Genomic DNA, 13539 nt, shown 5'->3' with positions numbered 1-13539 from the left:
GACCGCAAGGTCTAGTTGAACCGCAAGGTGGCGGTTCAAACCCAGCAGCCATCTTCGGAAACCCTATACAGGGTCGTTATGAGTCGAAACAGACTCAGTGGCCACTCGATGGCACTTAACAGCAAATTCCTTGGCCATTGTTGTTACCTTTTGAAGTTCTGAGCCGCACCTCAGTGCAGTGTGTTACAGAAATGGAAAGGAAGATGGTGAAAAACCTTTTAATGAAATTGGTGGGAAACGACTTAAGACTTGGCTCCTAGGGTGGGGCCGTGGTGGTGGACAGAGGTTCGTCCACTCCCCAGGGATAGGCGTGGCCCACTTGATGGTCACTGGAGTCTTACTGCCCTCTGCAGGATATCGGAGGAACTGCTCCTGAGAGGCCCATTGTTTGTAAGCGCCGTCGAGTCGGTTCCGACCCATAGCGACCCTGTACAGGGTTTCTGAGGGTGTAAATCTTTACGGGAGTAGAAAGCCTCATCTTTCTCCCGCGGAGCAGCTGGTAGTTTCGAACCGCTGACCTTAAGGTTCGCAGCCCGATTCGTAACCACTACGCTACCAGAGCTCCTTTGAGAGGCCCATAGGTGGTTCAAACTCACCAGCCGCACCTTGAAACTTCTATACAGGGTCGCTGTGAGTTGGAACTGACTCAGCGGCACTTAACAACAAAGCCCTTGAGAGGGGCCCAGGCTGAGGGATAGAACTTATGCGAGATACTTATTCCGCTAACGCTGACAGTTCAAACTCACCGGCTACTCTTTGGAAACTGTCAGTACAAGGCCTCTATGAAACAGAGCTGACTTGATGGCACTTAAAAATAACAACTTGCACTCAGGCGCCTCCTACCTCTGCTGTTGCCCCTTAGCGTCCCCCTAGGATATTAATCTGGGTAATGTGAATTGTCACAGGCCACCTGAGGGGGGTTGTGATGGAAAGGATGAGATTTAGATTTAGAACAGGACTTTTCATAATGGTGTTGTTGTACCCAACTCCTAACTAGCCAACTCCCTGGCCACTTTTTAAATACTCCCTCTCCCCCCCCACCCCCAAAGGAAAAAAACCAAAAACCAAAAACCAAAAACCTGGGTGTTCTGAGCTTCAGCTTATTCCAAACTGATGCGCTGAAGTAGTATACCCAGTTTTGGTGACTCTTAGCACACAGTTAAATGGGTGTGTGCACGTACCTATAATGGAAACAAAAAGATTTGGCCACTTATTTGCAACTGTGACCTTTGGCAGTATGGAAGGACTAACTTAATCATTCCAAGATGTTCTCTGCCCATTGGACCAGCACATGGGAAATGCGATTGAAATCCCATCCTTCAAACAAGGTTTTGAGGCTACTACAAATAAAAATCCTATTTACATTTCACCTGTTAGTAACGGTGCAAATTAAGTAATTTCACAAAATCATGCTTCAAAAACTAGGCAATGTCTAGAAGAAGAATGGCGTAGGCTGAGAGAAAAATGCCTGGCAGAACAAAACAGGGTTAATCAGACATAACAAGACATTTTATCCTATAATTTATCCTAAGATTTTTTTCCTTCTGGCATTTTCCCTCACACTGTATTTATAGACTGAAATTATATCACTTTTTTTTTAATCCCACAGGAAAGATCATATTTCCAGTCAAGCTACCATAGTTACTGAACATCTGCTAGACTAAGGTTAATACTTTAGCTGCTGATGTGGAAAAATTGGTTTCCAGAAGTTTCGGGATTGTAGCAAGGCATGGTATTGGTGGCAGCAAAGGGTGAGGGTAGGGGTGGGAATTAGTGATGGATTAAGTGGAAATTGATTCAGTGTTTACGTTTGTGATGTGCTATGCCTTTTATGTATGACTTTCTAAAAATTTAGGTTCTTATTGAAATGGGATTTGGGGCTTTTCCATTTTCTCCTGAACATAGAGTTTACTAGCTCTTTTTGTGTGTCATTGATCCCTTTGGGAATTTGCTAATACTATGAGTCTCTTCCTACTCCCAATGAATAGATGTAGTATACACAAAGTTTGTTTATAATTTCAGAGGTCCCATAAGATAAGAACTTGACCTCAAGATCAGTTTGAACCTCAAAGTCAGTGGTTCAAACTCACCAGCTGCTCCTCGGCAATCCTATACAGGGTGGCTATGAGTTGGAACTGACTCGATGGCACACAACAACAAGAAATCTAATTTCAATTCTAGATTAGGAACCTCTGTTTAAGGGATTTTTTTTCCTTCAAATCCTGAGAACTTCCAGAACTTTGTTTTTAGATAATTATTAAATAATTTGGATTTCCTGTTCATGACACTTATGATTTATGGTATTTTATAAGGCAAGATTATTGTTTTCTAGAATGTCTGGGAATGGGTAGCATTGCCATATTAGGAATATGAAAAAGATGCAACAAGAATGGTTTAGGTTTCCATATTGTTATGTTGTTAGAAAGCAGACATACTAATACCACCATGCTGAAGCTTAGATGAGATAGAAGAGAGTCTTCTGCCTGCTAGTGGCACTATGGGTTAAGTGCTGGACTGCAAGGTCGGAAGTTCAAGCTCACCAGCCACTCCTCGGAAACCCTACACAGGGTCACTATGGGTCAGAACCAACTTGACAGCACTGACAAGTGACAACTATACGGGGTCACTAAGGAGCTCTGGTAGCGTAGTGGTTACGAGTCGGCCTGCTAACCTCAAGGTCAGCAGTTCGAAACTACCAGAGGTTCCATGGGAGAAAGATTAGGTTTTATCCTCCTGTAAAGATTTGCAGCCTCAGAAACCCTGTACAGGGTCAGTATGAGTCAGAATCGACTCCATGGCACAGAACCACCCACCACCACCATGAGTCAGAACCAACTTGACAGCACTTAACAACAACAACAACAACAAAGGAGCTTAATATAAGGAGCACTCATAATATAATGGATTACAAGCGGGGCTCCAATTACAAGGTCAGCAGTTTGAATCTAACAGTTGCTTCTTGGGAGAAAGATGAGGCTTTCTGCTCCCATAACGATTTACAGCTTCAGAAACCCTATACAGAGTCACTGTGAGTTGGAACCGACTCGTTGGCATACAACCACCACCACCACCAGGGGAAAACAGCCCTCAAAGTTCCCGATAGATTTGTAGTGGTTCCGAGGTAGTAAGGTTGGTGCTCAAAACAGTTAAGAGCTCAGCTGCTAACTGGCTGCTAACTGGAAGGTTGACACTTGAACCCACCCAACTCTTTGGGAGAAAGACTTGATGATCTGTGCCTGTAGAGATTGCAGCTTAGAAAACCCTATGGGGCAGATCTCTTCTATCACATGAGGTCGCTACATGTCAGAATCAACTCAGTGGCACCAAAGAACAATGACAGCAAAGGCCCGGGGTTCAGCTGGTTATAAGTGGAGAACATAAATCCATGTCTTCTATTTGATCATAAGAGTTCAGTTGCTATGGAGCTGTCTGAGTTGTACCCTCCCTGAACCTTTACTAAATTAGGACTCTCTTGCAGATGGAGGAATTAGAACAAGGCCTGTTGATGCAGCAGTGGGCATGGCTACCGCTTGCTGAGGACTCCATGTTGGCCAAGGCTTACATCACCAAGCATGGCTATGCATTGCTGGTTTCTGATCTCCAACAAGTGTGGCATGAACAGGTGGACACTAGTGTAGTAAGCCAGCGAGCCAAGGTAAGTGTGAAGAGAAGACCTTGAGGTGGGAGGGTCTTGATGGATAAAATTTCTTTACTAGTGAATGTCAGGGGACATTCAAGTCAACCAGCTTGTTGACTTGTAGAGTGCCAGGGAAATGTTGAATCAAAATGAGACAATTCCATTTAGTGTCTGGCAATTTTTCCTGTAGCCCTGGGGTCTTTTCTTATGGTGTGTATATGTCTTTATAGTTTTCTGCACTGTTTGCCATATAGAAATTATTGTCTGATCTATGTAGGCAGTCTGTAAATGAGTTTGCCTTAGGCAGAATTACTAAGTAGACTAGCTGATTTTTGTCACTCCTTTTTGTTTATTTATAAGTTTTTATTGTGAGGTTTACATGGAAGAATATCAGTTTTACATTCATCCTATCGTATTTTGTTTCATTGCAAGATTACAGTCCCCTCCATGTATCATCAAATAACCAAAGGGTACACCCCACAGGCCCGCCCCCTGGCTGTCAACACACAGCCCCTCTCTGTCCCTGAGTTCAGCTGCTCCATCTGTCCCTGTCATCGTCTCTGTCTCCATCCCTGGAGTCTCTGCTTCTCTGGGTAGGGTCTCTCTCGCTCTCCGCTTTTCTCATTTGATGGTCCCAGGGACCTCCTCTCCTGGGCTGCAAAATCAATCATTCCTCTCCTTTTGTCAAAAAACAGCTACCTCTGTATTTCCTACCCTCACAGTCAGTCCTGATGGCAATTATTCACTATTATACCATAAGTCATTCACTCCTTTTTATCTTCTGTCCTGTTCTGATGTGTTTATCTTCAATTCCTTTCTTCTCATGTCCATTGCCTTTATGTCAACCAGTGTTTCTTTGCTATTACTTAAAAAGGAGTTTGTTTCCTTGTAGCACCCTCAGTCTTTGCATTGCCTGCTGTTTCTCTAGGAGCTGAACAAACGCTTGACTGCCCCTCCGGAAGCTTTTCTCTCTCATTTGGATGATCTTCTTCGCCCACTGTTGAAGAACACCGAGCACCCTAGTGAAGCTACCTTCTCCTGTTATCGTGTGCCAGAGGCATTGATCCTGCGGGTGCGGAGTGAGCTCTCTGGTCTCCCCTTCTATTGGAATTTTCACTGCAACATAGCTAGCCCTTTCCTGGTAAGTACAATTCAAATATGAATGAAGCTGTAAGAGCTCATATATATATATATATAGTTGTTGTTAAATGCCACTGAGTTAGTACCAACTCATAGCAATCTTATGCACAGCAGAATGAAACACTAGAAGCACTGCCCTATCCTGGGCCAACCTCACTATTGTTGCCACGCTTGAGTCTGTTGATGCTGCTACTTGGCAAATCCATCTCGTTGGGGGTCTTCTTCTTTTTCTCTAACCCTCCACCTTACCAAACATGATATCCTTCTCCAGTGACTGGTCCCTCCTGACAATATATCCGAAGTATGAGAGACAAAGTTTGGCCATCCTGGCCTCCAAGGAGCACTCTGGCTGCACTTCTTCCAACATGGATCTGTTGGTTCTTTTGGCAGTCCATGGCACTTTCAATATTCTCCTCCAACACCATAACTCAAAAGCATCAATTCTTCTACAGTTTTCCTTATTTACTGTCCATCTTTCACATGCATATGAGGTTATTGAAAATACCATGGCTTGGGTCAGGCACACCTTAGTCTTCAAGCTGACATCTTTGCTCTTAAACATTTTAAAAAGGTCTTGTGTAGCAGATTTTCCTAATGCAATACAGCATTTGATTTCTTGACTGCTGCTTCCATGAGTGTTGATGGTGGATCCAAGAAGAATGAAGTCTTTGACAACTTCAATCTTTTTTCCGTTGATAAAGAGTGTTGTTTATTGGTCCAGTGGTGAGGATTTTTGTTTTCTTTACATTGAGATGTAATCCATACCGAAGGCTGTGCTCTTTGATCTTCATCAGTAAATGTTTTAAGTCCTCTTCACTTTCAGCAAGCAAGGTTGTAACATCTGCATATCGCAGGTTGCTAATGAGTCTTCCTCCAATCCTGATGCCACGTTTTTCTTCATAGAACCCAGCTTCTTGTATTATTTGCTCATCATACAGGTTGAATAAGTATGGTGAAAGAATACAACCTTGTCGCACACCTTTCTTAATTTCAAACCATTCTGTGTTCCCATGTTCTGTTCGAACATGGTCCAGGTACAGATTCCTCATGAGCACAATTAAGTGTTCCAGAATACTCATACTTCGCAGTGTTGTCCATAGTGTCATGATCCACACAATTGAAAGCTTTTGTGTAGTCAATAAAGCACAGGTAAACATCTTTCTGATATTCTCTGCTTTCAGCCAAGATCCATCAGACATCAGCAATGATATCCCTTGTTCCACTTCCTCTTCTGAATCTGGCTTGAATCTCTGGAAGTTCTCTGTCAATATGCTTGCAGCTGTTTCTGTATTACTTTTAGTAAAACTTTACTCGCATGGTATAGTAAAGAGATTGTCCAATGATTTCCTCATTCTGTTGGGTCACCCCTCTTTGGAATGGGCACAAATATGGATCTCTTCCAATCAGTCAGCCAGATAGTCGTCTTCCAAATTTCTTGGCGTAGATGAGTGAGTGCCTCCTGTGCTGCCTGACTTTCTTGAAAGATTTCAGTTTTTATTCCATCAATTTCTGGTGCCTTGTTCTTTGCCAGTTCCTTCAATGTATCTTGAACTTCCTCCTTCAGTATCATTGGCTCTTGAACATCTGCTACCTCTTGAAATGGTTGACCATTAACCATTTCCTTTTGGTGCAGTGACTCTGAGTATTCCTTCCATCTTCTCTTGATGCTTTCTGCATCATTCAATAATTTGCCCAGAGAATCCTTTAATACTTCAAGTTTAAGACTTGAATTTTTTCATCAGCTCCCCCAGCTTGAGAAATGCAGAGTGTGTTCTTCCTTTTTGGATTTCTGATTCCAGCTCTTTGCACATTTTGTTGTAATATTTGGCTTTATCTTCTCGAGCTGATATTTGAAATTTTCTGTTCAGCTCTTGGACCTCCTCATTTCTTCCATTTGCTTTAGCATCTCTACGCTGGAGAGCAAGTTTCAGTGCCTCTTCTGACATCCATTTTGACCTTTTCCTTCTTTTTTGTCTTCTTAATGACTTTTTCAATTAATAATGTATATATGTTTTCATTGTGAATTGAGTGGTAGTTTACATATGAGAACTCTCATAGTTTTATACTCATCGTTCATTGCAATGATTGCAATCCCCTCCATGCATCATCATTCAATAGTATTTGCTTCAATTCCATGGGTTTTTTTTTTGGGGTGGTGGTGGTGAGGAGGGATGTACACAAAAACTTTCAGGAATATATAATCATTTAAACAATCAAAGGGCACATTCTATAAGCCTGCCTCCTGGCTGCCAGCACACAGCCTTTCTCTTTCTATGAGTCTAGAGTCCTCAGCTGCTCTCTCTCTCTCCATGTCCTCATCTCTGCCTCCATCTCTGGTGTCGCTGCTTCTCTGAATAGGATCCCACATTCTGCTCGTGCTCTTCTCTCTTGGTGATCCTAGGGTCCTCTGTTCTTGGACTGTAAGATTAACTACTCCCCATTTTTGTTACAAAACTACCTTTACAGTTGTGATAGTCACAATTAGTTATGATAACAACTACTCACTATTGAATCATAAGAATATTATCCCCATCTCTTTTTACCAGACCCATCTAGACTAGATGAAAACAATTCAGTGGGGATTCTACCTTCTCCTGCACACTCTGAAACTGAACTCCCTCTTGGAAACTTGTAGAGCTCATATTTTTTTTCACAAACCCTATTTGAAATTCTTCTTCATTAGAAACCTGTACTAAATGGAAGACAAAATGAGTTCTTGACTGGTAGACCTTTTTCTTGTAAAGGGAGCAGAGTTTGGATCTATACATTCTATTGAGTGTCTTAATTCATAATTTATTAATTCAGCTTTTATTAAGTATCTACTGGTGGTGCTGCAGGATAAGTACTGGACTGTTAACCACAAGGTAGGCAGTTTAAACCTACCAGCCACTCCATGGGAGAAAGGTAACACTCTCTGTTCTCATGAAGGTTTAGAGCCTTGAAAACCCTATGCTGGGTTGCCATGACTCAGAATTGGCCCAATGGCAATGGGGTTTTTGGTTTGGATATACTAATTAAAGGTACCCTGGTGGCACAATGGTTAAGTACTTGGCTGCTTAGAGGTCACTGGTTCAAACTCCTCAGCCACTCGCGGGAGAAAAGACTACTGATGGTTTGCTCCCATACAGATTGCAACCTAGGAAATCCTATGGGACAGCTCTCCTCTGCCTTATAGCATTGCTGTGAGTTGTAATCGACTCAGTGGTATACAACGACAACATTATGTATTCACTATTGGGGGTTTGGATAAAAAACATATAGCATCTTCTTGGTATTCACAATTTGGTTAGAAGATAGGAAATAATCAGTTCTTTAATTATGATAGGCCCAGGATGGGAGGAGAGGGGGTTAAGATCAGAGAAGACCTCTTTGAGGAGATAGTTTCTGAGCTGGATTTTCAAGATGAATAGGGAATAGTTGGCAGAAAATAAAGTAAAAGGTCATTCTAAGTAGAATGCATGCTGAGAGGCGGGAGGCAGTGTAAGTGTGGGGCAAGTTTGGGGACTTTGTGACAGCAGTATAGATAGGAAGTCATGGAAGAAGCAGTAGGTAGTGGTCAGATCTTGAAGGATTCTAGAGAGTTTGCATTTTATTGCAAATAACAGGGAGTCACTGGAAAACTTTAAGCAGAAGTTTAACACGATCCAATTTCTGGTAATAGGGTGGAGTATGTGCCAGTGTTAGGGACCTTTCTGAACAGTTTTCATCATTCACTCCTTACAGCAGTCCTGAAAACTAAGTCTCTAGTCCCTGTTTTTTAGAGGAGGAAACTGAGATAGAAGGTACCTTGCTGTCTTAGTTACCTAGGGCTGCCATAACAAATGACCACAAACTGGGTAGCTCTTCACAACTGTGTATCTTCCCTCACAGTTCCTGAGCCTAGGAGTCCCTCCTAAGATTCTAAAGAAGAATTCTTCATTGCTTCTCTTAGTTTCTGGTGACTGCTGGCAATCCTTGGCGTCCCTTGGTTTGTGGCCGCAGAACTCTAGTCATTTCCTCTCTCTGCACACGGCCATCATTCCTCTGTGTGTTTTTCTCTGTCTCTCTCTGTGTTCCAATTCTCCTTTTCTTATAAGGACAACCAGCCACTGGATTTGGGACACACTGTGATCCATTATGATTTCATCTGAACTCGATTACATCAGAAAAGACCTGATTTCTAAAGAAGGTCAGATTTACAGGTGAGGAGGGGGAAGAGGAGGTCAAGACTTCAGTGTTTTCTTTTTCAGGGGGGCACAACTTCAGCCCACAACATAAAGCTGATAATTCAGTGGACTAGAATTTGACCCCTACATTAGTCTGGGTCAAAAGCCTTTTCAAGAACCAGGAGAATAATATCTGTTACTGACTTGTAAAACTTTATATGTTCTGAGAGTGTTTGTTAGAAATTAGTTCATTGAGAATGGACATTAAGAACAAATTTGCAGGTCTTATTATTGCACCTGAGGAATCCTGGTGTGGTGCTGTAGGATAAGCACTGCTAACCTCACCTCAAAATGGCAGCAAAACCCACCACTAGCCACTCCTTAGAAGCCCTATACAGAGTCGCAATGAGTTGGAACCAACTAGTCAGCACTTAACAACAACATTGTACCTGAGTCCTTCCACTTTTCTGAATAAACAGAACTTGTTTCAGTCAGTAGAACTTGGATCCAGGATCTTCTGTGTATAAAGCCTAAGGGTATCAGTTTGTCAGTGAAGGGGTCAGAAGACAAATGAGCATGATTTCCCATCTCCCCTCTTTAGTCTTCTAGAGGTGGTGTGACACTTTGGCACTGATAGGGTGATTAGGATAAAGGCCTTGTTGAGAAACTGTTCTTTGATGTTTATTAATTTTTAAATCTGAAACCCAGTAAAACTAGACTTAAGTACTAGGAGAACAGCTTCTCATTCAGCTTTGGACTTCCAATGCCCAGCAATAGCACTTAGCACATAGTAATCACTCACATTCACGGAACATCATCTGAAAAAGTCACACTGTGGCTACACTGTAGAGAATTGACCTATTTAAAAGCATCGTTCCCATAGTTTTTTGTGACACCAGGGGGCACTCTTCCCTCAATAATACTTGTCCTAGGTCTTAAAGGTTGGGCAGTTTAGGGGTTGACCAAGCTACATCTAGGTAAGAGTAGTCTCATTTTGTAGCACGTGGCCCAGGAGAAAGGTAAATGAGACTGGAGATTGGTATGATAATATTAGAATTGAAAATAAACATCCTAGGTAAATTCCTCTAATTGGGATGCTGCAATAAAGGGATGTAGTGGTGGCTCTGTGGGTTAATGTGCCAGACTGCAAAGTCATTTGAATTGCAAGGTTGGGGGTTCAAGCTCACTAGCTGCTTCTTGGGAACCTTATATAGGGTCGCTGTGGGTCGGAACCGACTCAACAGCACTTCACAATGACAACAATTACTGGTTGGCTGTGGGAAGAAGTTATCTTTTGAAAAATTGATTAAAATTATGCTTCAAGTTAAAATAAAATATTTATTGGTAAATGAAGAAGAATGCCAATCCAGGGAATTCTTTGAATCTGAGGAAGCTTCATAGAGAAAAAGGGCCAATGAACACTGGCGGGGTGTAGGCAGATACGATTTCAGACTGGTGTGTGTGTCTGCGAGGTCACACAGGCAAAATTTAGTTTGTTACTCATTCTTGTCAGTGTTGTTGTTACATGCTATCGAGTCAGGTCCAACCCATAGCGACTCTGTTTAGGATTTCTGAGGAATAGCTGGTGAGCTTGAACTGCCGACCTTGCAGTTCAAACGGCTTTGCAGCCTGGCACATTAACCAGCTCTTACTTAGTTGTTTTGAAATTAGTAGTTCATACAAAAGGTGAATGTTTCAGTCTTTAAAGCGTCTACAGTGAAAAAAATCGATACCTCTTCTATCCCCTGCTTCAGTTTGTTCTTTTCTTCTTTAAAGCCACTGCTGATATCCAGTTCTTGTGAATTCTGAAAGAAAGCTACACACACATACTCACATCTCTTTCTCTCTTCCTTCTCTCTGTATATATACATATACTAACACATGCATACATCATAGACATACATGTATACATATATACTGTTGAATATATATCTGCATATGTGTATATATTCTCACAGAGGTAGCATGGTATACATACTGTTTGGTAATTTACTTTTTTCACTGAATTATTGACCTTGGAGATCATTTCATATTAGTATATTTAAAAGATCTATCTTGATCTTTAATGACTGCATAATGTTTGAGCTGGGTGTATCAAAATTTTAACAGATTTCTTGTCAGTAGACACTAAAGTTGTTTCCAGGCTTTTGATGTGATATACAGTGAGTATTCTTATATTTATCCCTTTTGAGTGCAAGTGGGTGAAAAAATTCCTAGAAATGGAATAGCTGGGTTAGAATATATGTCTTGGATCTTGTTATTGTTGTTAAGTGCCTCTGAGTCGGTGCCGACTCACAGCAACCCTCTGTAGGGTTTCTGAGGAATGTCCACTGGGTTTGAAGTGCCAATCTTGCTGTTCAAGCTTCATCCTACAGTGCCACACCAGGACTTCATCTTGCTAACATAACAAATGCCAAATTTCCTTCAGAGATCTTATGCAGTTCGACTCATTATCTTGTCATATATTGCTGTGTGAATGGAGCCAGCGGCCCTGACCTCCCAGCACTTCAAGATTTTATCTTTTAGTGTCTGGGTTTGCTTTGATCCATTTACACATTTTAATCAGTCTTTCTTATAATATAATCTCTTCAAGATTTCTAGGCAGCATTAAATTATGTCCAAGAATGAACAAAGCTATTTGCAAGTATTTTGAGTGAAGTCTATTGTCTAAGCCACAATGCCTTATCCTGACCAATTGATCTATAGGAAATTATTCTAGTGCTCATCTAACTTTGGAAAGAGTTGTATTTGGAAAGGGTTCAAAGTGGTATGACCCAATCCTATGCAATTATTGGAGCAGTTGAAATATTTACTGATAAAAAGACAGTGGGGTCAATTAGATAATTTTAGGTGCCTAGCATGGAGCCCTGGTGTGGCGCTGTGGGTTAATGCGCTGGACTGCAAAGTTGGTTTGAACCACAAGGTCGTTGGTTCAAGCTCACCAGCTACTCCTTATACAGGGTTGCTATGGGTTGGGACTGACTTGACGGTACTTAACAACAACAATGACAGTAGGGTATATTGGCGTCCTGGTGTGATTAATGTGCTGGACTGTAAGGTTGGTGGTTCAAGCTCACCAGTCACTCCTTGAACTCAACGGCACTTAACAACAGTATGGTATATTGGAGTCCTGGTGTGGCACTGTGAGTTAATGCACTGGACTTAAAAGTCAGTTTGAACCACAAAGTCTGGCAGTTCAAGCTAATCAGCTGCTTTCTCGGAAATCCTACACAGGGTCACTGTAGGTCAGAACTAGGAAAACCTGTACATAGCAACAGGGTCGCTATGGGTCAGAACTGACTTGCTGGCACTTAACAACATGACGTATGGTATAGTGGAGTCCTGGTGTGGTGCTCTAGGGTCAGCACTGGGCTGCTAGCTACAAGGTTGGCAGCTCAAACCTACCAGCTGCTCCTTGGCAACCCTATAAGGGTCACTATGAGTCAGAACTGACTCAATAGCACTTAACAACAGCAACAGTATGGCTTATTATTATACTAAATTAGATGTGGCATTGATTAAAAACTCTTCCTTATCAAGGTGCATGTTGTCATATTCGCTACCACTAACAGAAGTTTCTGTTACATGATGGCTTCCACCAAAATGACGGTGATGCTGCTTGGTTAGCAATGGCCGTTGTTTTCAGTTCAATTCGCCAAACATTGACTGGTTTTAATATTTTAAGTCCTGTTTTCCTCTTGATTAGATCACCTTACCAAACACATTCTTCTGTTAATACTTAAAATGTGAAAACTATGTTTTAAGTATTCTCCTGACCAAACATAACAAAACAATTTCAAGGAAGGAAGGTTGGGTGTAGAGCAGGCAGATTTCCCCAAATGCAGGATCTCTATTATAGCCTCAACAGTCTGCATCCTTCCTGAAAGTTTAAGTTTACGTGGAGCACCTGAGCTGCGAGACGGTGCCAGGTTGTGATATGCAAAATGTGTAAACCAAAAAGGGACACGCACCCATAGCTGAGCTTGATGTCTGGCCTCCTGTTTGGTGCCATTCACACACCCTCTCCCATTCACACACACACACCAAGTCTTTTCTCTTTCAGTCTAACCTTAACGAAATGTAGAAGAAAGAGTTTTTTCCTTTCAGTTTGAGCTACACCTGGAGTTTTGAGGAGTGACTTTTATAAAAAAAATAAGTGGATCATGAAAACACCAAAGTCTGAAGAGTTCAGACTTCTGACCTTGATCTGGGGGCGTCTCTGGCTGGCACAGATCATAATCAAACACTCAAGTGCATCTTATTTTCTTGAAACTTGCATGGGGTATCTTGTTTAAAAACACCCCTTTTAGATCTAGGGCAGGGGATGGCATACTATGACAAGTAGACCAAATAGGCATATTGTTGTGAGGTTTTATTGGAACACAGCCACTCATTCATTTACATATTGTCTTGGTTACATTTATGCTGCATTGGTAGAGCTGAGTAGTTGCAACAGAAACTAACTAGATGGACCACAAAGCCAAAAATATTGGCTAATTGACCTTTTTCTGCCACTCGTCTGTCAGTTTGTCGTACTGTGGTGGCTTGTGAGTTGCTGTGATTCTGGAAGCCATGCCACCGGTATTTTAAATACCAGCAGGGTCACCCATGGTGGAC

At 41.9% G+C, this 13539-nt stretch overlaps 1 protein-coding gene across 1 annotated transcript in view; it reads left to right on the top strand.

Annotated features, from left to right (window-relative positions):
• The window catches only part of NHEJ1 (nonhomologous end-joining factor 1), a 155063-nt gene that overhangs the window by 276 nt on the left and 141248 nt on the right, over positions 1 to 13539 (top strand). The window contains exons 2-3 of the mRNA XM_006867822.1: positions 3479 to 3655; positions 4566 to 4778. Of these exons, the coding sequence (XP_006867884.1) occupies positions 3479 to 3655; positions 4566 to 4778 (390 nt within the window). The remainder of the gene's footprint in view (positions 1 to 3478; positions 3656 to 4565; positions 4779 to 13539) is intronic.

The sequence above is a fragment of the Chrysochloris asiatica genome, unplaced genomic scaffold (assembly GCF_000296735.1).
Source record: "Chrysochloris asiatica unplaced genomic scaffold, ChrAsi1.0 scaffold00110, whole genome shotgun sequence".
Classification (NCBI taxonomy): Eukaryota; Metazoa; Chordata; class Mammalia; order Afrosoricida; family Chrysochloridae; genus Chrysochloris; species Chrysochloris asiatica.
The sequence above is the reverse complement of the archived record's forward strand: the minus strand, read 5'-3'. Positions and strand labels throughout refer to the sequence as shown.